At 44.1% G+C, this 26,556-nt stretch overlaps 1 protein-coding gene across 3 annotated transcripts in view; it reads right to left on the reverse strand.

The window, feature by feature from the left end:
• Positions 1 to 556: 556 nt before the first annotated feature.
• LRCH2 (leucine rich repeats and calponin homology domain containing 2) overlaps positions 557 to 26,556 on the reverse strand; it is a 45,905-nt gene continuing 19,905 nt past the window's right edge. The window contains exons 7-21 of one of the 3 annotated variants that reach the window (XM_075258905.1): positions 25,805 to 25,892; positions 23,967 to 24,075; positions 23,028 to 23,122; positions 22,860 to 22,927; positions 20,750 to 20,857; positions 17,773 to 17,850; positions 15,800 to 15,845; positions 15,076 to 15,186; positions 13,677 to 13,721; positions 11,303 to 11,353; positions 9,217 to 9,274; positions 7,947 to 8,059; positions 5,222 to 5,359; positions 1,374 to 1,451; positions 557 to 848 (exon numbers count right to left, since the gene is read on the reverse strand). In XM_075258905.1, coding sequence (XP_075115006.1) covers positions 729 to 848; positions 1,374 to 1,451; positions 5,222 to 5,359; positions 7,947 to 8,059; positions 9,217 to 9,274; positions 11,303 to 11,353; positions 13,677 to 13,721; positions 15,076 to 15,186; positions 15,800 to 15,845; positions 17,773 to 17,850; positions 20,750 to 20,857; positions 22,860 to 22,927; positions 23,028 to 23,122; positions 23,967 to 24,075; positions 25,805 to 25,892 — 1,306 coding nt within the window. In that variant the 3' untranslated portion in view covers positions 557 to 728. The remainder of the gene's footprint in view (positions 849 to 1,373; positions 1,452 to 5,221; positions 5,360 to 7,946; positions 8,060 to 9,216; positions 9,275 to 11,302; positions 11,354 to 13,676; positions 13,722 to 15,075; positions 15,187 to 15,799; positions 15,846 to 17,772; positions 17,851 to 20,749; positions 20,858 to 22,859; positions 22,928 to 23,027; positions 23,123 to 23,966; positions 24,076 to 25,804; positions 25,893 to 26,556) is intronic. The other 2 variants (XM_075258908.1, XM_075258907.1) reach the window with 2 other exon arrangements.

Raw genomic sequence — 26,556 nt, forward strand, 5'->3', positions numbered from 1 at the left:
ATTCAACCGCGGCATCCCGCACCCTCTGGACTAGGCTCATTCATTTGGCCTTCCCGCGTCATAATCAGGACCAAAATACGCCGTCGCTAGCCCCGTGTGAACTAGCCCCAAGTCTCCTCAATGAAGAATATTTTTTGGAAAACCCTTTTAATGCAATACTTTCAGGCTAAAGCTACGAGGCAACAAATCCCACATTGATCTGTCGTATTCCATTGCAAAGACAATGCGATGACACTGGTAAGAGTTGCAGTTCAGACGGCCCAGGACACTGCAGTTTCCTCTCCGCGGTGTTGCCATGAGATATTGCCTGTAGTCTGAATTTAGCTTTAACCTACGAGACCACTCATCTCCGCTGCACGTCCTAAAACCTGAATGTGATGTCAGTTCAGAGTCCGCCTGCACAAGGTTATGGAATGTTAACAATATAAAGCTGCGCTCACAATCCCGACCCTGGTATTGCCCACGTTTCTACACCAAACCCCTCCAGGCTGCGTGTTCATCCACATACACACAGCATAAGTGTTCATTTTACTAATTAAAATTATTAAAAAATAAAAAAGAAACTAAAACCCCTTCACTGCAACTTAGGGGACAGTAGCTGTGCACAGTTCACATGGTAGGGCCAACGTGACCAGAAGGATAAGTCTTGCCAGAAAATCCACTAATTGAGGCTTGAGAATGAGCCATAAGGACGTCAGTGCTTGTCGTAGTAGGCTTTCTGTGGCGATTCACACTGAAGAAAGTTGGGAAGTTCTCAATAAAGGAAGTTCTAATAATGCTTGTACTGTGACGCCAACCTTCACCAGCCCCCTCTCTTCTAAGATGTGGTGGGGTAAACATAGCCTGTCCTGGAAGACATAACAGGAGGAGATTATTCACTGCAATGTTATAGAGAATGGCAAGGATGTTGTGTTGGGGAGGAGGGGGGTTTCATAGTCCTATCATGGTCGCACTCAAAAACACTGAAATTGATCGCAGCACAAAAAAGGAAGGGGGTTCACATACATAAACACACACGTTTTAGTGGCTGATGGTTAAACTGGTTGTCTATTTAGTGGGAGTCCTCTGCAGATTCTGTCCCTGTGAATTCGGTGGCAGAACTATGGCTACCACCCCAGGTCTACCCCCCGATCAGCCTCAGCCACTATGGGGGTAAAGCTCTTACATTGCAGGTTCTACAGCTGAACAAGCAGCGGAATCTGGGGCAAGATTAAGAATTCTTATTTCAGCATTCTTAAAACAAAGAGTGGAAGATTCTGGCTGGAATCGATCTCAAAATTGTCTGTAATTTCCATGGTGTGAACATAGCCTTAAATGCCAAGGCGACAGGACTCTGGACATGCAAACATGAAGGTATAAACCAATAAACTCACATGTGGCACTCCAAGTTTCTTACATGCCTCCAGAAAGTTTTCTACGTTACGCCTGCACTTCGCCATGCTGAGTTTAGGCTGTAAATAAAATAAACAAAAGCTGTCACATCTGTTAAAAATAGAAGAGATACCGATGCCCAAGGAGTCTTGTCAAACAGGAGGCGCCGCCATATTTGATATTTTTACAATCACCCATTCCGATACACGGTAATTTATGGCAGCATCGACTTCTGGGGTTTGTCAGACTGAATACACACCGTGCTCTGAGTTAGGACTACAAGGCCTTATAATAAAACGTTACGTAGCAAAGATCACACAAAACACAAATCAGACCGATTTTATTGCCTGGCGGCAACTGGACACCTCCTCCAGTGGTTCTCTACTTTCCCAATTCCGCATGCCTGGCGTGGTGACTTAAGCGGCCCATTTTTAGCAACTTCACTAATGTGTGTGGCCATCATAAGGGTGCACAGAAGAGCCGTATTGTGCCGCCACTCACAGCACACAACCTCCCAAAAGCAACAAAAATCACATCAATCTAAAGTCTAACAACCAACCTGAAAGGGGTTAAGTCCCTTTGGTTTCCGTGGTCAGATGCCATGGATATCTCAGACATACTTCTGAAGGCCTAGCATCTTTTCGGCAAGTCAATGTATTTCATATTAAATCACATCCAGGAGACAAAACAAATATAATCCGCTTTATAAATAGGTCCAGATACTTTCCAGTCACAAGAGATCAGAACAAGAGACAAGAAGATTTCAAGTAGGGCTGGGTAAATTTGACGGAAAAAAAATAAAATAAAAAGAATTTTTAAGCCTTTGGGCGAATTTCAAATCTTAACGTTCCTGTTCTTGTTACAGAGTTCAGCAAGTCGGCACCGGGAGTTGTTAGATCTATTTGACTCTGCGTCTTGGTTTTACTTCGCAGGTACTGACCACATGGCTGGCGTTAAATGGTGCCATGTGGTAATGCGACATATTTAGTTCGGTGCAGCATTGCACTTTACTGCGCAAACCTTTTTTTGTTTTTGAGGGGGGTTCCCCTAAAATTCTTTTAGCCTTCTACAGCGCTTGAACCTGTGATCTTTAGATCGATGGCCAAATTCCCCATACAACTATGGAATCTGGCCACAGACAGGTCTCAATAGTTATATACTACTAGCCTCTGCCTGCGACTTCGGCTGTGGGTTGTTGGCATTGACGATCCGCCTATATTCAGCAAATGGCTGCTGCCGATTGTTTGCCTGCTGCGGCGTTTTGTCAGCTCTTAAGCTGTCCTGCTGCTGAACTTGTTCCTCGCAACGTGCCTGTGATTGTTCCGGCATCTGAGCAGCTCGCTGGGACGCAATATAATGAGCGTGTTGTTGACATTGATGATCCGCCTGCTCTGGCAGCTCTCAAGTTGGCCTGGCACTGAAGTTGTTCTTCGCATCGTGCTTGTAATTGTTCTGGTAGCTCGCTGGGACACCATATAATGAGCGTGTTGTTGGCATCGATGATCCCACTCAGCTCCGCTTGAGGAGAACTCTCTGACTTCTGGCTTCCTTCATAACTCTCGTTGTTTGCGACAAATTAGATTTTCTTTTTCCCTACATGTTCAAAATTGACAAACTGCCAATTTGGATGAAAGGTGTTTGCCCATGTCAGTGTGTCAGCACTGCCTGGTGCAGATCAGATAATATGCAAATGTGTGTACACAAACCACTGAGGGTTAGCTGACTGTTTACACAGAGAGATAACAGACCTGGCTGAGATAAGCTGCTGCAGGAGGAGTGTAATATAGTATATGAACATAAATTCATAACAGTCGTGAAGCCATGTCATTTATGGGATAAAAAGTAGCCGATGTTTTAATCGAGGTTACAATCTATCTATGTGCCAAATTTCATTCAAATCTATTCAGCCGTTTTTGCCTGATTGAAGAACATCCAAACAAACTTTCACATTTATAATATTAGTAGGATAGGATGGGATAGGATGCAGGCCTAGGAGTCTTAGGGCTCGTTCACATCTGCGTTGTAGGGTCCTTATTGCAGGTTTCCGTTTCCTGCATAAAACAGATGCAGGAGACGGAAGCCTGCAGGAGACTCTCTCACCCATTCATTTGAATGGGTGAGAAAGCTGTCCGGCCGTGCGCGGCAGTGAGCGTTTTGCGCTCTCCGCCGCGAAACCGGGTTTTATAATCCGGACACAGAGTCGGACATGCAGTACTCTGTGTCCGGATAAAAAAATCCGGTTTCGCGGCGGAGAGCCTAAAACGCTCACCGCCGCGCACGGCTGGACCCGGTCTATGGTTTCCGTCTTCTGCCATGCAGAAGACGGAAACCATAGTACGGAGACCCTGAACGCAGGTGTGAACCCAGCGTCAGAAGGTTGCAGCTGCCATAGCAAATAAATGGCTTCAGCAGTGTTAATGCACAGAACAGTTTGGAGAGAGGGAAAGTGAAAGTAACAACCCCCTGAACCAGGGCACCTAAGGCGTTCTGAGTCTGCGATGAGAGAGGTTTCTGACATGGGCATTTCTGAAGGGGCACTGCTGTGTAATGACAGAGACCTTTAGGGCAAATTAACTGGCAGTGATGGCTGTAGTGAACAGCTGATCGGTGGGGGCGTTAGGTGTCCTCTTGGAAAACACCTTTACGTCCAAAGTGTAAGAGGGGGAAAAAAGCCTAACTGGGAAGCTGAACATCTGTGAAGTGTGAAAAAAGGGTCATTGCAAACAACTGGAAGAGACTAAGATTTATGGCTTTTAGTCCATGAGATAAATATTATGTCTGATGGAGCGGAAACTACTTGACAATGTTAAAAATAACTCAATGATTTCTTCACTGCAAAACACTTCTTAGAAGCACAGAACTTCTAATGAATATTATGTAATCTGTCACGCAAATCTGCAATCCCACCATGCAGCAACCCATGCATCCTATCCGATAAAACGCCCGACTCACAGCCCCTGTACAGGAGGGCGATAAGGAAATCATATCTGCACGTAACCTTTAACCTCGCCCCATCGCCACATTCCCTTTAAGTCCCGATGGAAATGCCATTTTGCCTTCAATCATCTACTCACTAGCAGTCATAAGTACAAAGCAGTAATTGACCATCTTCAGCCTTTAGATGCAACAATCAATAGCGACCATGGAATCTTATTCACTTTTTTAAGAAAGAAAAAAAAATGTAGACCAAATAACAGGATACATCAGTGCAAAACACTTCCTAATATACCTCCTGCTTAAATTCAGTGCGGCTGATCTGATTTATTTCATATCATTGACCTCAGCTGTGACATTTCATTTGCAAGCCTCCCTGTGAGCAGTTCAGCCAGCAAACAACATCACAACACAACATGACCTCAAGTGGGCTAGTGATTTATTACCAGTGATCTCATCGCAGGAGACAGTGGAGAAGGGGAGGGGTACACAGAGAGTTAGAGCAAGCAGATGAATCATGGGAAATGTAGTTTGTCCACTGATTTATTGAATGTAAATAGCACTGATACAAGGAGCGGCAAGTAAAATAAAGCCAAGCAAAGGCTGCACAAGGGAGCTGTGAGGATTTAGCACTGCTGTGAATGTATTTGCAAGCTGGATAACCCCTTTAAGGGTTTGACAGTTGTAATGTCAACCTCATCGGACCCAGCAACACAATTGCCAGCCAAGTATGAGAGCCTAACCGGCAGCAAAGTGTCCTTAAAATGGCACAAATTCCACTATACGGCACAGCCTATAATGTATTCCCTATGCACAGAGCATCATGGTCCGTTCAGGGGACGTGGCCTTTCTTGGTGCTGCTGTATACCATAATGGATTGGAATAGACAATCAATAATAAAGTCATGAAACCTTACCACTGCTGGTGATGGGACATGGATGCTGGCAACTGATCGGGGTCGTATATGATTGGCAAGATGACATAATACTACTCCGTCCATGAGTGCTCCTCCAATATCTTCTGGTAGAATGACCTTCAGTCTGGACTCCAGATTCTGTGGAAATAATTCATATTTTTAAGAAAAGGAATCCATATTGAATGTATTTGAATGTATATACGTACTTACATGAGAGACTAAGGGAGCGTTCACACTACCGTCGGTGTCCGACATGTAGTGTCCGCTCAAAATCTGTCACGGACACTAGGAGCGGACACTAGATGTGTCCGTGACACCTGTCATTCAAATGAATGGGCATCGGGTGCGTTCTTTTGCACTCCGTGCCTGTCCTTCCCTGTCCGCAAGAGAAGATGTCCGACTTCTCAAGCGGACAGAAAAGCCCTGCATGCAGTAGCATGTGTGTTAAAGGTTAAAAATAAATAAATTAAATGCAATTGTGACAAGGAGTAAGACGTTTTGGCCATATTTTCTGCTGGGAAACACAATGTTATGTATCACTGTACACAAATTACACAATAACTCAAAGCCAAAGAGCGACTCTTGTCATTTCTCAGAACGAGTAGCTAAAGGTTTGCAAAACACATGCAATGAGCAGAATGGCACATTACCCCTGCCCGAGGGCAACTGGCACCCAAGAGCAGACCTAATGCCAATTCTGGAAAAACACTGGTGAATTAATCCTATTCTCTCCCGCCTTAGTGAAGTACATGCGGTTATAGAAAGTACTGTCTGTACAATACACGGCTTTATGAACAGAACCGGTTTGCTTTGGCAGTTCAGTTTTTATTCTTTGCCAACGCAGGGAACCAGTCAAGTCAATGTGGGACACCAAACCGACCACACGAGCTTACTGAAGAAATACGCCAAAAGTTTCTATCACTGTTTTTTGGGTTTTCTTTTTACCCTATTCAGTAGAAATGAGAGGTTACCTGAATTCTGGAGGCCTCTACAATTTCAGCAGTGTCAAATACATATCATTTTTCATATGCTTAAACATCTTTAAAAACTTAAGCTTAAAAGCATTTTCTTATTTTTAAAGGGGCTCTATCAGCAAAATCATGCTGCTATAGCCCCACATATAAGTGAATAGCCTTTAAAAAGGCTATTCAGGCACCGTAAATGTTATATTAAACTACCCCCCAGTTTTAAAATAATACCCTAAAAAAGAATGTTGCACATGCAGTTTTATATACCGCTAGAAATCCAAAAGTTTGCTGAATTCAGTGCACTGTTGGCCTTCCCCTTATGTGACCCCGGCTTGGAGATATTAGTGCTGTTAGTTTCGGTACCGATCTCTGGCCACTGTCAGAAGAGTGTTTGTGAAAGTCTACACTGGGCTGTGAGGAACGCGCGCCTCCCCCCCCCCCCCCCCCCCCCGACTGTTCTCGTCCATAGCTCTGTAATGTCAGAGGGGGTGTTCCTCACAGCTCAGGGTCATTGCTGGGCGATAAGAAAAACCCCTTCTGACAGTACAGAGCTACGGACGAGTACTGGGGGCGTTCCTCATAGCCCAAGCTAGACTGTTAGGGACACCCTTCTGACGGTGGGCAGAGATTGGCACCGATACGAACACCAGCAATATCTACAGCCTGGAGGCACATAATAGGACACCAAAGCAACAGGGACTCACCTGTCCCTGTTGATTTGGTGTCCTCTGCGCCTCCCTTGTCATCTGCTCCTGTAGTGTCTTCTGGTGTTGTGTTTAAGCCGCTGATTGATCTCAGTGGTCATGTGACTACTGAGGCCAATCACCGAAGGCCTTGAACGTCACAACCTATGACATCACGGATCCTCTTCCAGACGCCAATCAGCGGCTTCAGCACAATGCCAGAAGAGACCAGATGAACCGGGACGACAATGGAGCAACTGGGGCAGGAGAGAGTGTATTTTTTTTTTTTTTTACACTGCCCCCAACGTATTTAAACGTTGAATGTGTAGCCTGGACAACCCCTTTAAGTTGATGGAGATGCTTAACTTTTATTTTCTCTCCATTTTTTGCAGGACAATTTGTATTTTTTCTGGATGCCATTTTGCGCCAAATAAGTTAGTTTTGGAAAATCCCTTTTACGGGTCACCTCTTGGCTTGAACGGTCCTTTCTGAAATATTTTTCGCATTCTCGCAGATTACGTTCTGTTCATGTATTTGTTGCTTACATTTGGCCTTTTTTTTTTTTTTTATAGCGTAGCACATCCATGAGAAGCACAGATGGAAATTTAGTGCCCTGCTTTTGAGAAAGAAGGTGGTTCGGTTCCAAGAAATACACAAATGGGAAGAAAGATTGCTTAAGTTCTCAGCAAAGACGTCTATTCAAGTAATGAGGCAGAGCTGTGAAAACGGTGCCAAAAATCACCTAGCAAAGCGATACGGGGGAAAAAAAATAAACGTGTTCAGTGCGGCTGAGGTCAGCATGGTGTCTGTTAGGGAGAAGGGCTGGGTTGCTGAGAACTCGCCCCTCACCTTCTTTGTCATCTGTGGCAGCACCAAGAGTTGCAAAATTACAGGGTCAGATTGTAGCAGGGTGCCAAGTCACAAGGAACACCTCAATTGAGTGCGCTATGGCCAGGAGTGATTTTTTAACCCTGGATAACCCCTTTAAGGTGCAGTCATCACTAGTATTATAAATGATACTAATACAGAGGCGGCCTGACCCCCAGACATAATACACAATCCACGATCACATACATTTCGCAGCTGTTTAATCTGCTCTCTCTCTTCTCTTAGATGTTCCATTTTCCTTCGCATCGTGAACCCTGGATCTAATGACCCGTAGTCCTGCCGAGAAGAGCGGCTGAAAGCTGAAACAAGAAAGCGGCGGTGTGATTAAATTCGTGACAATATGCAATGTAATATACAGATCTCCTAAATAATCAGATACACAACTACCGACCCCTCTGTGCTGACTATTCATTTGCTTTCTAACTGCAAAATCTAGAACTTTCCGACAAGTCTTCAATAACATTTCCCCGGCAGATTGTGTCAGTCTTTCACATAGCGGCTGAATCAGACAGAAATGTGACAGCGCTCCGGGCTTTGTAAGCTCGCTCAGCTCTGCTTATCCGCTCAGGGTTAAGCTATTGGCTGACAAGTATTCTTTATGCCCCCCCACCCCCTCCCAATATACTTCTGTCATGGGAAGACTGCAGCTAAAGGTTATCCATTAATGGATGTCCCAGGACATATCGAAATGGCCAGTCCGTCCACCTGAAATCATTGGGTTTCCACAACAGACAACATTGGTCTAATGTGTCTAATGTGTGTGGCCAGCTTAAAGGGGTATTTCCATTCTAAAATCCTTAGTATACAGGATAATTGAAGATTGGTGGGGTCTGATAACGGTCTGGCCAATCTCCAGCACATCCAATCCAGCACAGAAGACAAAACCTTGTTCTCCTAAGTGGTGGGGGTCTCAGCAGCTGAATCCCCAATGATCTGCAGGCGATCTCACGTCCAATAGTTAGGCATAACTCATGAACCTTTTAACATCAGAGATTTTAGGGAGATCAGATGACACAACCTGTGCTGCACGATAGATTGTAGGGTGGGGGTGGGGGGAAGAGTTCCCATAAAGTTCCCATATTAATAGAGCACCAGTGCACGGATGTGATCGGCGCTCCAATCCCTTCTATGGAGCGGCGTACATTAGATTACACTCCCAGCAGCTCCATAGCAGTGAATGGAGTTCCGGTAACGCAAGGACACTGCTGCTCCAGTCACAAGGAGGCTTTAGGGGGACTTTCTGTCATCGTTAGAGGATTAGGCGCTCGGGCCCCCAGTGATCAGACATTTCTCCCTGAGCATAGGAGATAAATGTCCATACAGGCACAACCCCTTTAATTAGGCACCCAAAGAAAATTAACATTCAGAGAATCATTATGGTGAAAAATACTTTAAGACCCTGGGTTATAAAAAAAAAAAAAAAAAAAAAAAAAAAAACACAACCGGATGACCTTACCTGATCTTGGCTTTAATCCAAATGGTGTTGGCGAATTACTGTGGGACCGTTCACAATCCTATCATTAAAAAAAAAGTTTTAAACATTAAACTACATTCGTGTAAAACACAGCAAGGTCTTTGCTTATCTATATCACACATCCAAAGACAAAGGGATTAACCCTTAAGGTTGTTTTCCCTTTCTAAAGCTGAACTGACAATAGACAAGACTACTTATGGCTGATCTGGCGCCTCTTATCCCTGGCGATCACCGCTTATCGATAGGGAAATGTAGTATTACACACTGACCGAAGGAATGGCTGACCGTAAGAAGTATGGATGGCAAAATCTCACCCGCGCACAGTATGATGCTGTAGTCCTTGCTATGGACAACAAGCACGTACTGCACATGTGCAGGATTCCACCAATTATTTGGAGACATCGGAGGCCCTCTGATCAGAAGTTTTGGTAGGCTCTGACGACTAGAAACTGCTGCAATGGAGGGGGGGGGGGGGGGTCAGTAATAGGAGCAGAGATGCAATCCCATCCACTGCACAGCTGTAGCCCCCCGGCAAGTGCAGATCTGTTCCTATAACTAGAATAGGAGCAGACACAATCGTCCCCCGCCTCCCACTAAGACAGCTGGTCTGGGGTATTAGATCTGGAAGTTGTTCATTATAGACTTAAGACTCATAAGACGACATCTGTATATTTAACTGTAAGTCTCTAAACTATTCCTTAATTGTATTCCTATTACTTACACAAGTAGGACAACACTCGCCAGATCTGGTCTCTCAGTGCGGGTTATACTCTTAGTAACACATTAGTAAGTGGAGACATTAGATTACACATCTGGAGGGAAATGTATCTGTGAGGAGGTCATACAAAGAGTCAATGGACGTGACCTACATGAAAAAGTCCCTCGAAAACCTCCAGAAATAATCCTGTCAGCAAGACGTGTGGGGGCTACATAACAAAATGATGTAGGTTGTTAGAGACGCGTCCTTTATTGATTTTAAGTGGCAGAACGTATTTTAGACACTCAATATCTTAAAGGGATCCTAATCATTAAGACAACATTTTTTTCCTCAATAACAAGTAGGAATAGCCTTAAGAAAGGCTATTCGTCTCCTACCTTTAGATGCCTTCTCCGCGCTGCTGTTCGGTAGAAATCCCGGGTTTTATGGTATGCAAACGTGTTCTCTTGCAGCACTGGGGGCGGTCCTCAGCACTCAAACAGCACTGCGGGCCTCCCCAATGCTGTGAGAGAACTCTCCAGCGCCACCTCCATCATCTTCTGGAATGCCTTCTCTGCGTCTTCTTCCGGCGCTGGCTTCAAACTTCTAGGCCTCGGGCAGAGCCGACTGCACATGCCCGCCTGGTGTATGTGGTCATTTTCTTGTGGCAGCTTACACAGTAAGCTGGGGTAAGTGACCACAAGAAAATGGCCAAGCGCATGTGCAGTCGGCTCTGCCTGAGGCCTGATAGCAGAGCCAAATGCGCATGCTTAGAAAGTTTGACCCCCCAGCACCGGAAGACGACACAGGGAGAGGCCGTACCTGAACAAGATGGAGGCAGCGCTGGAGATTTCTCTCGCAGCATGGGGCCTGCCCCCAGTGCTGTGAGAAAACTCATTTGCATACCAAAGAAAACCAGGATTTCTATGGAAAGGCGGCGCGGAGAAGACATCTAAAGGTAGGAGAAGAATAGACTTTAAGACTATTCCTATGTGTCAGAACCCCCCCATATGGATGGTCTAGGCTTAGGATAGGCCATTAGCATTAATTGTGCAAGAGTCCGACACCTGGCACCCCCGCAGATCAGCTACTCCCAGTAACGGCACCGCTCACTCACTGTACATAGTGCAGTGGCAGGTTTTGGTAATGTTTTTCACAATGAGGTGACCATTGCTCTATACGGTCTATCTATCATGGTAAATCCAGTAGTCAAAACTGATCCAGTACGTTGGGTATCAACAAATGTGGAAAATTATTGGGCTTAAAATGCATTTAACAGTGAACAATTTTGATCATGAAAAAACCACCATGGGAAATAAAAACCCACACACACTGAACAAAAACCGAAAGAAAACAAAGCCCGAGATGTACCTCTGAGGAGACGGGAGATGAGGGTGACACATTTGCACTATCACTGTTTTGCTAAAATGAAATGAGACAGAAACAGAGTTAAAAAAAAAAAATGAAGTAAATCTGCCTACAAACCTTACACTGAACTTTGTGATCTCGTATTGTGCGCTAGCGACTGATCTGTCTATCAAAGTAGAAGCCACTATAATATATAGTATATATACACACACATACATACATACGCCTGGGGTCCCAAACCTGAGGCTCTCTGGCTGTAACTCCAATGCTGAGAGTTGTAGATTGACAACAGCTAGAGCGCCCCCTGCTGGCAATCCCTGATCTACAACATCTGCAGTTTCTCGATGTACATCCATTAAACAAATCACTTCCTTCCGACTAACAGGAACAGTCCAGGATATAAGGGCAGGGGAGGCAGCAAACCAGGGGAACCAAACTCGCCCCTGACAGTGATCTTGGCAGTCGGCGTGATTTTACATCACTAGTATTTCGTCAGTGGGGAAAGTGGAAGTACAGTGGGATGAAACACAGATTAAGAAAGTCTACCAGGTAATCCGTGTGTTTGGTACAGGATTTGAAACAAGTCATGTAAAGCTTTGGGCTGTTCATAGCTCTTTATTGCTGGGAAAAAAATAACTTTAATCCGGAATGCAAAGTAGGAGGTAAGTGTCCCAGGCAGGGTCCTTCAAGGGATCCTATCATTGCATACCCTTTTTTTTCTTACTAACAGGTAGGAATAGCCTTAAGAAAGGCTATTTTTCTCCTACCTTTAGATGTCTTCTCCACGCCACCGTTCCGTAGAAATGCTGGTTTTCTTTGGTATGCAAATGAGTTCTCTCACAGCACTAGGGGCGTCCCCAATGCTGCGAAAGAGATCTCCAGCAATGTCTCCATCTTCTTCTGGAACGCCGTCTCCTTGTGTCTTCTTCCGTCCTGAGTTTCAATCTTCTAGGGCTCGGGCAGAGCCGACTGCGCATGCCCGGGCCACAAGAAAATGGCCACTGACATCAGCTTACTAAGCAGCCATTTTCTTGTGGCCCAGGCATGAGCAGTCAGCTTTGACTGAGGCCTAGAATATTGAAACCCAGGGAGGAAGACGACGCAGAAGCCATTCCAGGAGAAGACGGAGGCAGCACTGGAGATTTCGCGCGCAGCATTGGGGACGCCCCTAGTGTTGTTTGAGTGCTGGGGACCACCCCCAGTGCTGCGAGAGAATTCATTTGCATACCGAAGAAAAACGGTATTTCTTACGAACGGCGGCGCGGAGAAGACATCTAAAGGTAGGAGAAGAATAGCCTTTCTTAGGGCTATTCCTACGTGTTAGTCAGAAAAAAAGGGTATCCAAGGATCGGCCGGCCGGCGTCACAGGTGCTTCCATTCATTTCTATGGGTGCGTGCTGTTCGCATCGGCTGATCCGAACAGTGTTCGCTCATCTCTAATAGGATCCCTTTCAGGTCTTGCTTATAAACCTTGCCATATTTCCCTGTCCCAGCCTTTAAATACATCACATATATATCAGCACCTTCTACTGGAAGCCAACAGCACACAGCGTACAGCCTTATAGCCGTATTCTACGCGTGCTACATCCACCATCGGTATACTTCCAGCTGCCCTGGGTGTAATAATGATGGATGTGCTCTTGCCTGTGAGGGTGCTGTATGCATGTGACATTTGTTCCCAACATCAAGCTCACAGGTTTGGCAGAATTTATTAGTAAGTCTTGGAGAACTTCTAAAGAAAGGAAACACTCTCGGGGCATTTGTCACATAATTTGCATTTTTTATTAAACTCGATTTTCTTAGGAAATAAAAAAATAAAAATAAAAAGCTGCGCGTCCACATTTCTAACCAACGGCTGCGATTTGTTTGGCAGACAGACATACCAGCAGATCATTACTATAAAGGTAACACTGCGGGGTGGCTGACACATCTGAAGTGATAAGTGGATTATTGCCTAAGGTAACATTTTATGCATTCCAATAATCATTTTATGCTGTTAATGTATTCAAAGGAAGCGGTCTGACAACATGGGGCTGTCTGACAACGCGTCCGTAGCAGCCAGTCTGCCTCATACTGCTCAGGCTGAACGGGTAGCGAGCTATAGACAGCAACATGGTAAAAGGCTTTAACAGTATCCAGGCCACAGTCATCTCATACATGGCGAGATGGTAAGATGATCATGGGGGTATATAACTGGTCTTTCTTAAAAAATATAGGGAAGAGGGTCTTTTATAAAGTAAAGAAAAAAAACGCATACAAAAAAAAAAAAAAAAAAAAAGGCAATGGACTGGGTGAGAGCGCACGCACGTCATGTGGCTCATGTGTGACATCTCATACCACGTAGGCAGAATACAGGAGACCTTTCAAGGCTTCTCACCTCATCGTTGTCATGTCCGCTTGAACACTTCCGAGAAGACTTGTACTGTATAAACAAAAACAGCATGGGGTTAGAAATGCCATGTCAGGGTTACATCTATTACATTACATCTATTTAGGGCTTGTATATACAAAGTCATGAGGCTTTACAGCCACATGGTTTATCCTTTAAGTAAATGAAGCAATGAATCTTCTAAAAATATCACATTTCCCTAAATAAAACTGTCTGGATTGGAGTATTAGATGTTGCATCCACTGCAAAATTCCCAGGCATCTTCCTGTAATTGCTTAAGGAATAAAGGGGGGGATTATTTATTGAGGATATTGATACGGGGCAATGATCATGGTGAGCAATCTGTTAAAGAAATTTGGAGGACGTTCTTATGGACACCAACAGAGTCACTGACCAACCTCAAAAGGGAGTGTGCAGTGGGAAAAAAAAAAAAAAAAAAAAAAAAAATTATATATATATATATATATATATATATATATATATATATATATATATATATATATATATATATATATATATATATATATATATATTAAAAGCAGCACTATTCACCTTAATGATTCCCAGCGGCTGATGTTCTGACACTTACTGGGTCCCTCCTGGTCTCTGATGCCTCCACAGTGGAGCATAACATAAGCCAGTGACTCAGTGACTGCTTTCCCCTCCCCCAGGCACCACGAAATAGAGACCAGCCGAGAACCCAGTAAGAACTAGACCAACAGAGGTGGGAATCAGTCGCTTTGAAGGGGCTGAGGCCTTCATACAAGCTCTGCAGCTTCCATTACTTTCTTTACTCAGTGCGCCATATTTTTCACAGTGGCTGCTCTGAGTACTGCAGCATGAAAGTCTGTGACCCCTGCAAAATAGATAATTGGTGGGGTCTCTGTTGGACACCCCCTAATATAGCTTATTAAAAAGAAATCATGTTTGGTGTATCAGGCTCCTCTTTCCCTTATCTCTACAGTATCCTGAAGCATGTCTTTTGGGGAAGGGATCAGAGTGCACTGCTTGCTAGTTTCTTGATCTATTGCCTCTGCCTCATGCACAGAACAGTTAAACACAGACATCAATCAAATAACATGGCAGGTTGTGGTACTGCAGCGCTGCTTCATCAAAGTACGGCAATACCAATGCCCACACCACATGTAATGTATTATATCTACATGTCCACACTGCCACCTAGTGGCACGGCTTATTGCACACGTTATCGTACATACATATGCAGTCTCTAAAGTCTACTTGCATCCAAAATGATGACCAGTATACGAGTGTAAATGAAATACAATGGTACCAGTCACCAGGTGCGAAGTAAAACAAGTCTTCCACCCGTTTCATGGACCTAACTTGCCATTTGCAGAATAAATACGAATACTACCATCCCTATTACCTTGAAGTACTCTTTCCTGGTCTGTTTGGATCGCCGCCTCTCCTCCGCTTGCCATACGGCGCATTCTGCAGCCGGCCATTGCTGTTCATTATTCCGGTCCTTCTCTCCATCCTGCAGAAGAGATGTTGTGTTACCGACTATTACAGACTTTAGGCCTTATAGCGGGTCTGGATGCCACAAGGGGCAGGGGCAATTGAAGACACCCCTATAATCCATAGACTAGAGGTGTGGGGCTCATTATATATATATATATATATATATATATATATATATATATATATATATATATATATATATATACATATACACACATACACATACACACACACGCCTTCAATAACGGCTGATGTCAGTCTATGATCCTACATACGCAGACGCTGCATAGGCATTACAAAGACGACAAGTTGTCCTTCGTGATACCATGATATAATTTATTCAGTATCCCACTAGGGCTTATGTATACTGCTCTATTGAAGGGTCACGACCATCTGTTACTATACTTCCTGGCTTTGCTCCCTTTAAGTGCGGCCATGTTTCTTCCTCACACTACAGAATATACATAAGGTCCTATTATCAGCATCACCAGAGTAAGACACATATTATACTGGTAGGTTTATCTACATCTAAAAGGTTTTCCATAATTTTGGGGTTATTTCTACTCATAAAGGGAGAATGTCACTAACAAAAGTGAAGAAAGAACGAGTTATTAGAGAAAGGTTCTTACCTGCCAGTTACATGGGGATAACTGCGAGTGATCGCCCGAAGATCCGCTGGAAAAAAACAAGAGAATCCGAATAAAGACACCTCCAGTCTCACCCAAACCTGGACAGAGGCGACATAAAACTCTCTCAGACTGATGTGTACATGTGTGTAATAAGAATCACCCTCAGAAAGAATAGAACACAATAAAAGTATAGAAATCACCGAATGTTCGGCCCCATTCAGACAACAGAACGCTGGTCGCTATTTCCCATCTGAAGACGAAGCTCCAGAAGTTTCTGAGTTTAGCTTACAAATACTGATGGAAAATACTCATTGTCTGTGTATTAGATGCTGGGGGTGCCGGGTATTGGACCCCACAGATCTAATACTAGTGGCTAGTCTTTAGGATAGGTTATCAATACGATACACCTTTACGCATTTATGGGCATCTAGAATTCTGGCTTTCACCTACTACACAGTATAATACTTTACATTAGCCGCAGCAATAGACAGACACACCACACCATTTCCCTTGGTACAGTGCTGCCACCTGTTGGTTAAAAACTAAATGAATGTGATAAGAGATTTCTCTTTCTTTTTGAGGCTCACAGCAATGGCCGCTCCGTTATCCAGCACTGGGTGTACAGGGTAGTAGCCACCTTTTTATATAATCTGAGTGATATACCCGTTATGTTATGAAGGGTATATAATGTTCAAGATTTTGTTCATAACTCACCCAGTAACATTTAGAATAGCCAAAGATTAAAGTAGCTGAAGTCTCAGGATCTTCACTATAGGGCATAACTCACTGTGTTTTATCCCCACATACTATTGCTTAAAGGGATCCTATCATTAAAACGTTTTTTTTTTCTAACACGTCGGAATAGCCTTAAGAAAGGCTATTCTTCTCCTACATTTAGAATTCTTCTCCGGGCGGCCATTTAAATCCGGGTTTTCTTCGCTATGCAAATGAGTTCTCTCACAGGGTCTGGGGGCATTCCCAATACTGCAATAGGACTCTCCAGCACCGCCTCCATCTTCTTCAGGAACAGCCTCTCCCCGCGTCAAATTTCTACGCATGCGCAGTCGGCTCTGCTATCAGGCCTCGGTCAGAGCCGACTGCACATGCCAGCGGCCATTTTTTGTGGCATGCACAGTACGCTCCTGTAGTTCAATGGAGTACAGAGCTTAAGTGCCCACAAAAAAATGGCTGCGGGCATGTGCAGTCGGCTCTGACCAAGGCCCGATGGCAGAGCCGACTGCGCATGCGTAGAACTTTTACTGCAGCGCTGGAAGAAGATGTGGGGAGAGGCCGTCCCCGAAGAACATGGAGGTGGTGCTGGAGAGTTCTCTCGCAGCATTGGGGATGCCCCCAAGTGCTGTTTGAGTGCTGAGGACCGCCCCCAGTGCTGTGAGCAGAACTAATTTACATACAGACGAAAACCGGGATTTCTACCAAACAGCGGCATGGAGAAGACATCTAAAGGTAGGAGAAGAATAGTCTTTCTTAAGGCTACTCATACGTGTTAGTCAGAAAAAAATAGCATTTTAATGATAGAATTCCTTTAAGGACTGTAGTCAAAAGGATGTCAATTCTGAAAACGCATCTAAGCTTGGTGATATATTCTTATATAGTCTTAAGAGGCTGACTGTGGGGTAATGCCAGCAGGTGGCCTAATAAAAATGACATTTACAGAGTCTTTTCTCTTACTTGGCCAATATTGTAGTTTGTGGGGTAAAACAGTGAGATTCCCTCTAAATAAGAGAAACAGTAGTAAGATTTCTTGTTACGTTTTTTTAATATATGTTTGTAGCTTTTCTTTCTCCCTGCAAACATAAGAGTTCAGGACAATAGAATAATCTACAAAGCCACAGAAACGCACATGAAGGGATGGAAATTGCCATTTCACACAGAAAGCAGCGACAGGACGTCGGCACAATACAGCGATGGGCACGTCACCATTTACCCAATGTAAAGCTCTTAAAATGCGATACCTTGATGCCCGCCCAGCGGCTCGCGTCCTCTGGAAGAGCTTTTCACTGAATGACGTTCTATAACTTAATGGCCGCCGTCTGATCACCCATGTCAATCAAACCAACCAAACCCAAAGAGGCAGAAAGTAGTAGGAGATAGTTCGGAAAGTGAAGAGTTGTTAGTTTTGTCAGGAAGAGAAAGAAGAAACAGATTAAGGTTGTAAGTTATGAATAGAATAAGTAGGTAAGGGTAGAATAAACGAGAGCGGGGTTACATAGGTATAAGGCCTGGTGAAGGAGGGCACTAGGACCCACAATGTAGCGCTGCATGCCAAGGGCTACCAGGCCATGTATATAGAGATGTATACAGAAAGGAGAAAGAAACAGGGCCATGTATATGTTCTCAGTGCCAACCACTGCGCCAGGCTGACAGATCTCTTATTGTAACTTTATAGATTCTGTATATTGTTACATTTCTTGTGTATTCTGCAAGGCCTGCAACAATGTGATCCCATGTGAGTAACAAACCACATGTAGCAGAATACTCAGAAATCTATGCATGCATGTACAATATCCTGTATTCTCTATATGAGACAAGTAGGCTCCAGCAATATGCTGGTTGGTAACCAGGTCCGTGGGGTTGGTAGCCAAAGCACAGACTCCTCTATTTTATCTCAGCCTGACTCAAGACTCCTTCATAAAAAGCTAACAACCATGGTCACAAAGAAGCAGTAAGGACTGGAGATGAGTGAACAGTGAAATGTTTGAAGTTCGATTCGAGTAGCTGCTCAATACTCGACTGTTCGATCGAAGATAGAACCCCATTATAGTCTATGGGGAATAAATACTCGATTAGGGGGAACCACTAGTCGACTCAGGAGGGTCACCAAGTCCACTATGACACCCCAGGAAATGATGCCAACACCCTGGAATGCAACTGGGACAGCAGGAGAAGCATGTCTGGGGGCATCTAACATGCCCAAGTCACTGTATTACGTCGGGATCCCTGTCAGCTTGCGATATGCACGAGCTGACTTTTTCCCATAAGAATGTATTGACCAGCGTTGATTGGCCGAATGCCATACAGAGTACAGCATTTGGCCAATCAACGCTGGTTCTGCCGGAAGCTGGTCTGTGAGGAGGCGGAGTCTAAGATCAGCCCAGAATGGAGACTGCTGTGGACTGATCTTAGAATCCGCCTCCTCTGCTGAACCCTGCTGCACACTCAGCTCTGCTACATCTCTGAGCATGCAGCAGGGTTCAGCAGTTCTCCGGTGTAGCAGTTCTGGCCGTGCACTTAGCTTGGCTGTATCTCCGGAGTAGTCGAGCTGAGCGCACGGCCAGCACTGCTACATCTCGGCATAAGAATGCATTGACCAGCGTTGAATGGCCGAATGCCATACAGAGTACAGCATTCTGCCAATCAACGCTGGTTCTGCCGGAGGAGGAGGGGTCTAAGATCGGTCCACAGCAGTCTCCATTCTAGTCTGATCTTAGACTCCGCCTCCTCACAGACGAGCCTCCGGCAGAACCAGCGTTGATTGGCTGAATGCTGTACTCTGTATGGCATTCGGCCAATCAACGCTGGTCAATGCATTCCTATGGAAAAAGGTCAGCTCCCGCATATTACAAGCTGACAGGGATCCCGACCAGATAGAGCCCCAAAGAGCTGGGTGAGTGACATTCCCACCTAAATAAAGGTAATCCCTAGCTAACCCTGCCTGTACATCTGTCCCTGTCTCACAATCACATAGTTCACAGTCTCATATGAACTGGATATTAAATCCACTGTTCGTATAAATTGGAGGTCACCTGATTTCGGCAGCCAATTACTTTTTCTGATTTTTTTTTTGATGCCTCCGTTGTCGTAGTTCCTGTCCCACCTCCCCTGCGCAGTTATTGTTGCAAAAAAAGCGCCAGGGAAGGTGGAAGGGGAATCGAATTTTTAGTGAGTTTGCCACCTGGTGTTCAACTCGAATCGAACATCTCGAACAGCCTGATATCCGATCGAACATGTACTCGATCGAACGCTGTTCGCTCATCTCTAGTAAGGATAATAAATAAAAGAAAAAAAAAATTATAAAAAAAAAAAAAAAGTCAAAAAGTGATAATTCCTAAATGTGAAGCAAACTATAATCCAATTATTCAATAATAATTGTAAAAAATATATGATAGATAGATAGATAGATAGATAGATAGATAGATATTATAGATATATATATTATATATATTTATATAAAATAAATCTGGAGTTGGTAACTTTTTCTTCTGACTCCATCAGCCTGGTTGGCACAGTGCGAGCAACTCTGCCATCTACAGAATGGTGGCGCTGTTTCTATAGGCTGCATTTTCCTGACAGCGCCACATTGAGCTGTTCAGGTTCTCAGCATCATGAAATCTACATGTGCTCTCTGTACAGCAGGGGGCACCACCTACCTCTTACAAGATTTTTAACAATAAGAATAGCGTTTTGATGAAAACTACCATTTTTTGGATGTTACAACGTGTCTGGCTATAGAACTCATGCCATGTTTGAGCATGAAAAATTTGGTTAAAAAATATTTCAGATGACTTTAACCTTCCCGGGTGTTCAAATGCAGCAGCATAGTGAACGTCAGTAACTCCAGTGCCAGGGAATGTCAAGGGTGTTATTAGCTAAAATGTAAGGTGCACGTACACATGAGTAGGGACAAGGGGGGCAGGTCACTAATGAAGCATTATATAGTATAGGAGGACTAAGGACCATTATACTGTGTGGGGGGCATTAGTTACTACCACAGTATAATGGTCCTGATTGTCCCCTCCTTATTGAACCGTGCACCTACCCCCACACACTGACAGCAGGTCCCTCCTGAGCGTTATCCTTCACCATTACTACATCAGCAGGGATTGGTCATTGTCCCCACCGCGGGCACAGAAGTTGTGTAGGCAGCAGCGACCATTAGAGATTAGTAACCTATTCCAGCTATAGGACAGGGGTTGGGAGAGCGTACGCTACCTGTTGTGCTTTTCTTGCTGTAGTAACTGTGCGGCTATCTTCCTCAGGTCCGTTACTTCCTTTATTTCATCCTCTTCTTCCTCTTCTAATAATTGCTCCTTCTGAAGCCTGAGATGTGAAATAAATGAGCATGTTTAAAGGCGTATACACATCTCCTGGATCACACTGGTCACGTTCTAAGTTTGCCCAATGCATTGCTTTATCGATGTTGAATGTTTTCCTGATACAGCTGAATAGGATACGGCTCTTTGGCTAGGATACACACCAGACCACCTCTGCTATCTGTCAGCAGTGGCTGTTCCCAGCCTGCTCTGTTCTCGTCACTATGACAATGAATGGAGAAGTCTATCAGGACTGCAAAGTGTACTTACCTGCTGAGTCTGGACACGCAGTTTACAAGAAATTATCAGGGCCATGTTGCTGGCCTGAGCTTTATACAGTATCACAGCAGTTAAAAGGGATCCTATCACTGGATACCCTTTTTTCTCTCTAACGTGTAGGAACAGCCTTAAGAAAGCCTATTCTCCTACCTTTAGATGTCTTCTCCGCGCCGCCATTCGGTAGAAATCCCGGTTTTCTTTGGTATGCAAATGAGTTCTCTCGCAGCACTGGGGGCATTCCCAATGCTGCGAGAGAACTCTCCAGCGACACCTCCATCTTCTTCTGGAAAGGCCTCTCCCTGTGTCGTCTTCCGTCCTGGGTTTCAATCTTCTAGGCCTGTGCAGTCGGCTCTGCCATCTGGCCCACTAAGCTGGTGTACCGGCCATTTTCTTGTAGCTGTGAGCATGTGCAGTCGGCTCTGGCCAAGGCCTAGAAGATTGAAACCCAGGATGGAAGAAGACACAGGGAGAGAGTGTTCCATAAGATGGAGGTGTCGCTGGAGATTTCTCTCGCAGCATTGGGGACCGCCCCCAGTGCTGCAAGAGAACTCATTTGCATACGAAAGAAAAACGGGATTTCTACCGAACGGGGCGCAGAGAAGACATCTAAAGGTAGGAGAAGAATAGCCTTTCTTAATACAATTCCTAAGTGTTAGGATCACTTTAAGGCTAAAGCCCCATGTTGCAGAAACACAGCTTTTTTTTGTTGCAGATTTTGCTGCAGTTTTTTAAGCCAAAGTCAAAAATGTCTAGAGAGTGAATGGGAAATACCAGACTTCTTCCTTTTGCTCAGTCCCTTTGGCTTAAAAACCACAACAAAAGTAGCCGTGTTTCTGCAACGTGGGGCCTCAGCCTTAGGGTTTGTTCACAAATCAGAATCTAGAGGGTCGTCTTAATATCACTAAGCTTTCTACTAACCTAGGCCGGAGTGTGTGAAGCAGCAGTATAAACAGCCTTTATCAAGTATATTTTTTCCTAAATTGAGTACAGCAAGGTCATGATCAGAAGTTGGGAATGAAGAGGAATTTGAGAAACACATTTGAAAAAAGTGGTACAGAAGACACATGGACGACATCAGTATTCTGGGACCACAGATTTCATTACCGAGCCCGGGCTGCAAAACAGACTGTCCTGAGTCTCCCCCCGGCTCTGGGCCTCTTCCATACAATGATCATGATAATACACAGGGTGCCGTGTCGCGGGGCATTAGAACATAATAGGTTTGTGTGCTAGACATCCATGGAGCCTTAAAAGTGGGTTTCCCATGAGAATAGCTAAATTTAAAATTGTAGACAATTAAAAGTGAAACTTTTGCAAATATGAATAGATTTTCTCTAATTAGTGATAATCTGTTGTCTTTATCGGCTGCCAATGGATACGACCATAGAAGCAGGAACTTTCTAGACTCTGAACTCCAGCTATTTCCTTGTTGTGTCTCGTGCAGGCTCTGTCTCTGCCTGATAACCTGGCCACAATAAGGAAATCATGGCTGAGCTTCTGCCAAGTCCCAGACCATAGAAAGTTCCTGCATTCATGGTCATATCCACTGACAACCGATCAAGTAAAATACGGTCACCACTTAGATGGTTAGAGAAAATCTTTCAAACTCACCAAATTTCATTATTTGTATTTGCAAAAACGTTTAATGGCCTATAGGGTTAGATTCATGGGAAAACCCTCTAAGGAAGTCACCATTGCCTGGTCAATCCTATAAATTGCACTTAAAGTACCTCTGTTCTTCTTCCCATTCTTCATTCTCTTCAACTTTCTCCGATTTATCACTTAGTTTCCCTCGTTCCTAATACATAAAACCAAGAACACGGTTAAGACCCGCAGAAGTCAGAATTAAAGAACATTAAGATGGGAGAACATCACAATTTACGTTTTACTATGACTACCTTAATATAAGAAACAAAGGGACCCGTGAGATGAACGTCGCCATGATCCGTATCCTCTGCACTAGGGTCATAGTCATAAATCTCCTGGTCGTGACCTGCAATGTGAAGACATGAAACAAAGGTCAAGATTTAAATGCTAAGGAAGATGCAGACTCCCCCGGTGGAGCAAAAATGGCTTGTAGGTCTCCATACGCCTGCAAATGTGCTCTCCTTAAGGAGTTTTCTTAGTCCCAGACCCAGGGTTATATTAAGTTTTTAAGTACCGTATATACTAGAGTATAAGCCGACCCGAATATAAGCCAAGGCCCCTAATTTTACCACAAAAAACTGGGAAAACTTACTGACTCGAGTATAAGCCGAGGGGGGGAATGCAGCAGCTACTGGAAAATTTCAAAAATTAAAATGGTTGGAGTTTTTGGGTGCAGCAGGTGCTGGGGAAGGGGAGGGGGTGTTTTGGTTGTCTGTCTGCCCCTTCCCTGAGCTTGAGGACTGAGTATTTTTTCCTCCACTTGGAATTCAGCCTGGCTGACTATAGGGTATCTGCAGTGCTCCTATTAACTCCTTCCCGACAGAATAGAAGCACTGCAGATCCCCTACATTCAGTAGACCGGGCACTTTCATACAACGGGATACCTAATGTGCATGTGTTTCATAGTAATTCTCTACTTTTGTATGTATTCTAAGGAAAGGAGGGATTTACAACTTTAAAAAAAAATAAAAAAAAATTAAAGACTCTTTTTTACCCACTATTTTATGGGAGAATCTATACATTGATATTACGGCTGGCCATATACATCAAATATATGTATAGGGAAGAAAAACACCCCAATTACAGCAAAGTCTGTGTGAATTATTATGCAGCTTTTATATACAGCACTAATGCAACATGTGAACACACGTGTACAGAGAGACGGTCAGCAGCTTGACAATATAAGTTACCTTTATGGGAGTCCAGCTTACTCCCTAGTAAATGATTGTCATTTTTCAGTGCCTGGTCTCTTGATTCTGATACCTGAGAGTGAAGGCTGATGGTGTCGTCGTCAGACGGCTGCAAAATAAAAGAATAATGAATTGAAGCTGCAATAAACAGCAATATCCTTTTCTGTAAGACTATTTGTCTTGTTTCCTGCTTTATCATCAGTCCATGAGAACGTCTACTAATATACAGCAATGACTGGAGACGTCAATGGTCACCGTGTGGTCAACAAACTTTGCAGAAATCAAATGGTGCAAACAAATATCAGAAACTCTGTAATAAATCTTATCAGAGAAAAATGCCTCTCTCTCTACTTATCTGCCCGTCCCATGGTCTACCATCATAGTAAATCTCAAAAATACAAGTCTCTGTAGAGGGGAGGGGGCAAGACTCATAAGGAACTGAGCGAGAGAGGGGAGACACGGACAAGTCTGCAAGAAGCTAAATGGGAAGTTTCTATCTTACGCCAAATGCATCTGAAAAGGGTTCCACAAGATTACAAGGACATTGCCGCTTTCCTCTACAAACAGGACCCGACCACTCAGTTTAATGTAAAGCTCCCCTTAAAGGGATTCTACCACCAAATCGCTTTTTTTTTTTTTTTTTTTTCTTCTTTAGACATCGGAATAGCCTTAGGAAAGGTTATTCGTCTCTTACCTTTAGACGTGGTTTCCGCGGTGCCGTTCCTTAGAAGTATCGGTTTTAACCGGTATGCAAATGAGTTCTCCGCAGCAATGGGGGCGGGCCCCAGCACTCAAAAGGCGATGGGGGCGTCCCCACTACTGCCAGAGGGCTCTCTCTAGCGACGCCTCCATCTTCAGCTGCAACCCCGCCTCGGTCTTCCGTGTCAGTCCAAACTCCGACACCTGCGCAGTACACTCCTGTATTGAACTACAAGAGCAAGAGCGGCCTCTAAAAAATGGCTACTGGCCATTTTTGAGAGGCCGCTCTTGCCCTTGTAGTTCAATACAGGAGCGTACTGCGGCCATTTTTGGAAGGCCGCTCTTGCTCTTGTAGTTCAATACAGGAGCGTACTGCGCAGGTGTCGGAGGTTGGAAAGACACTGAAGACAGAAGAGGAGGGGTTGGAGCTGAAGATGGAGGCGTCGCTGGAGTGAGCTCTCAGGCAACAGTGGGGATGCCCCCATCACCGTCTGAGTGCTGGGGCCCCCATTGCTGCGGAGAACTCATTTGCATACCGGTTAAAACCGATACTTCTAAGGAACGGCACCGCGGAGACCACGTCTAAAGGTAAGAGACAAATAACCTTTTTTAAGGCTATTCCGATGTCTAAAGCAAAAAAAAAAAAAAAAAAGCGACTTAGTGGTAGAATCCCTTTAAAGAGAACCTGTCAGGCTGATCTGGAACACAAAACCACCTGCAAGTCCTTATGGACTGGGGGTTTGGTGTCCCATCTAGACCCGTAGCAATGCCACCTGTGCTAGAGATGAGACTCATCTATTGTGCCCACGCCTGCACAGTTAGGGATGTACATACAGCTTCACTGTGCATGTGCCAGGGTGAGAAGAGGAGTCTGGCAAGTATAAATGTTTATATTTTTGGGGGATATTAAACCCCGTGGTCCATAAGAACCTGTGAGTAGTTTTGTGTCCCATATCACCTGGAAAGGTTCCCTTTAAAGCTGAAACCAAAGTGTAAGTTATAATGTAATAAACAGAACTCTTGCATCTATTATTTTCTTATCCAGCACAAAAAAAAAAAAAGGTCACATTTTACTTATACCCCGATATACATGGTGCTCATTCTGGCCGGTACCTACAGAGGTGACTCTCACAACCTACTTCTGTTGTTGACAGACGCTTATCTCCATTGTCGCTGCCGATTCCAGAGTCGGGTCCGTGGTTTTTATTTTGATAAAAGTCTTCAATACTATACAAAACGTAAAATAAGAGAGATTACACCCCTTTATATGAGATCCTGAAATAACGGCAGTCTCCACATCATTTACTAATATGACCTGTGTAATAAATATTCATATAATAATTGTACGAGCCTGAAAGTTTACTCTTGGTCATCACTTGTTATATAACCATATAATACTGGAGTGACCCTACAGAGACAGAAACCCTTAATAGAAACACTAAATATAGAAATGAATGCAGGATCCTGAAAAACACTTTTAGAAATCCTTCCAATGGCAAAGGATCGCAGTGATTAATCTTCTGCGGATCAGTTCCATTTTCAGCTGATGAGGGGGTGGGGCTCAGCCTAGGGGGAGGGACCTGCTACAGCCAGTTGTCTTACAGTAAGACGCAGGTTAGAGAAGGAGAGAGGAAAGGAAACACGGCTGAGCTCCTGAGATACAGATAACATGTTATAGGTTTGTCCCTTTAAATCGATATATATGTGAAAAAAATAGGATGATATTTAAACTTATTTAAAGGGATTTTGCCATGAACAAAATAATAATAATATTATTATTATTATTATTATTATTATTAAGTACAGAATTAAAAGTTTGTTGTGTAAATCGGGTTTTGCATGGCAGGGTAACGCAAAGTGTACACCACACCTCGTCCTCAGTCACTCTCCT

This window comes from Leptodactylus fuscus, chromosome 11, assembly GCF_031893055.1.
Source record: "Leptodactylus fuscus isolate aLepFus1 chromosome 11, aLepFus1.hap2, whole genome shotgun sequence".
NCBI classification, from domain to species: domain Eukaryota; kingdom Metazoa; phylum Chordata; class Amphibia; order Anura; family Leptodactylidae; genus Leptodactylus; species Leptodactylus fuscus.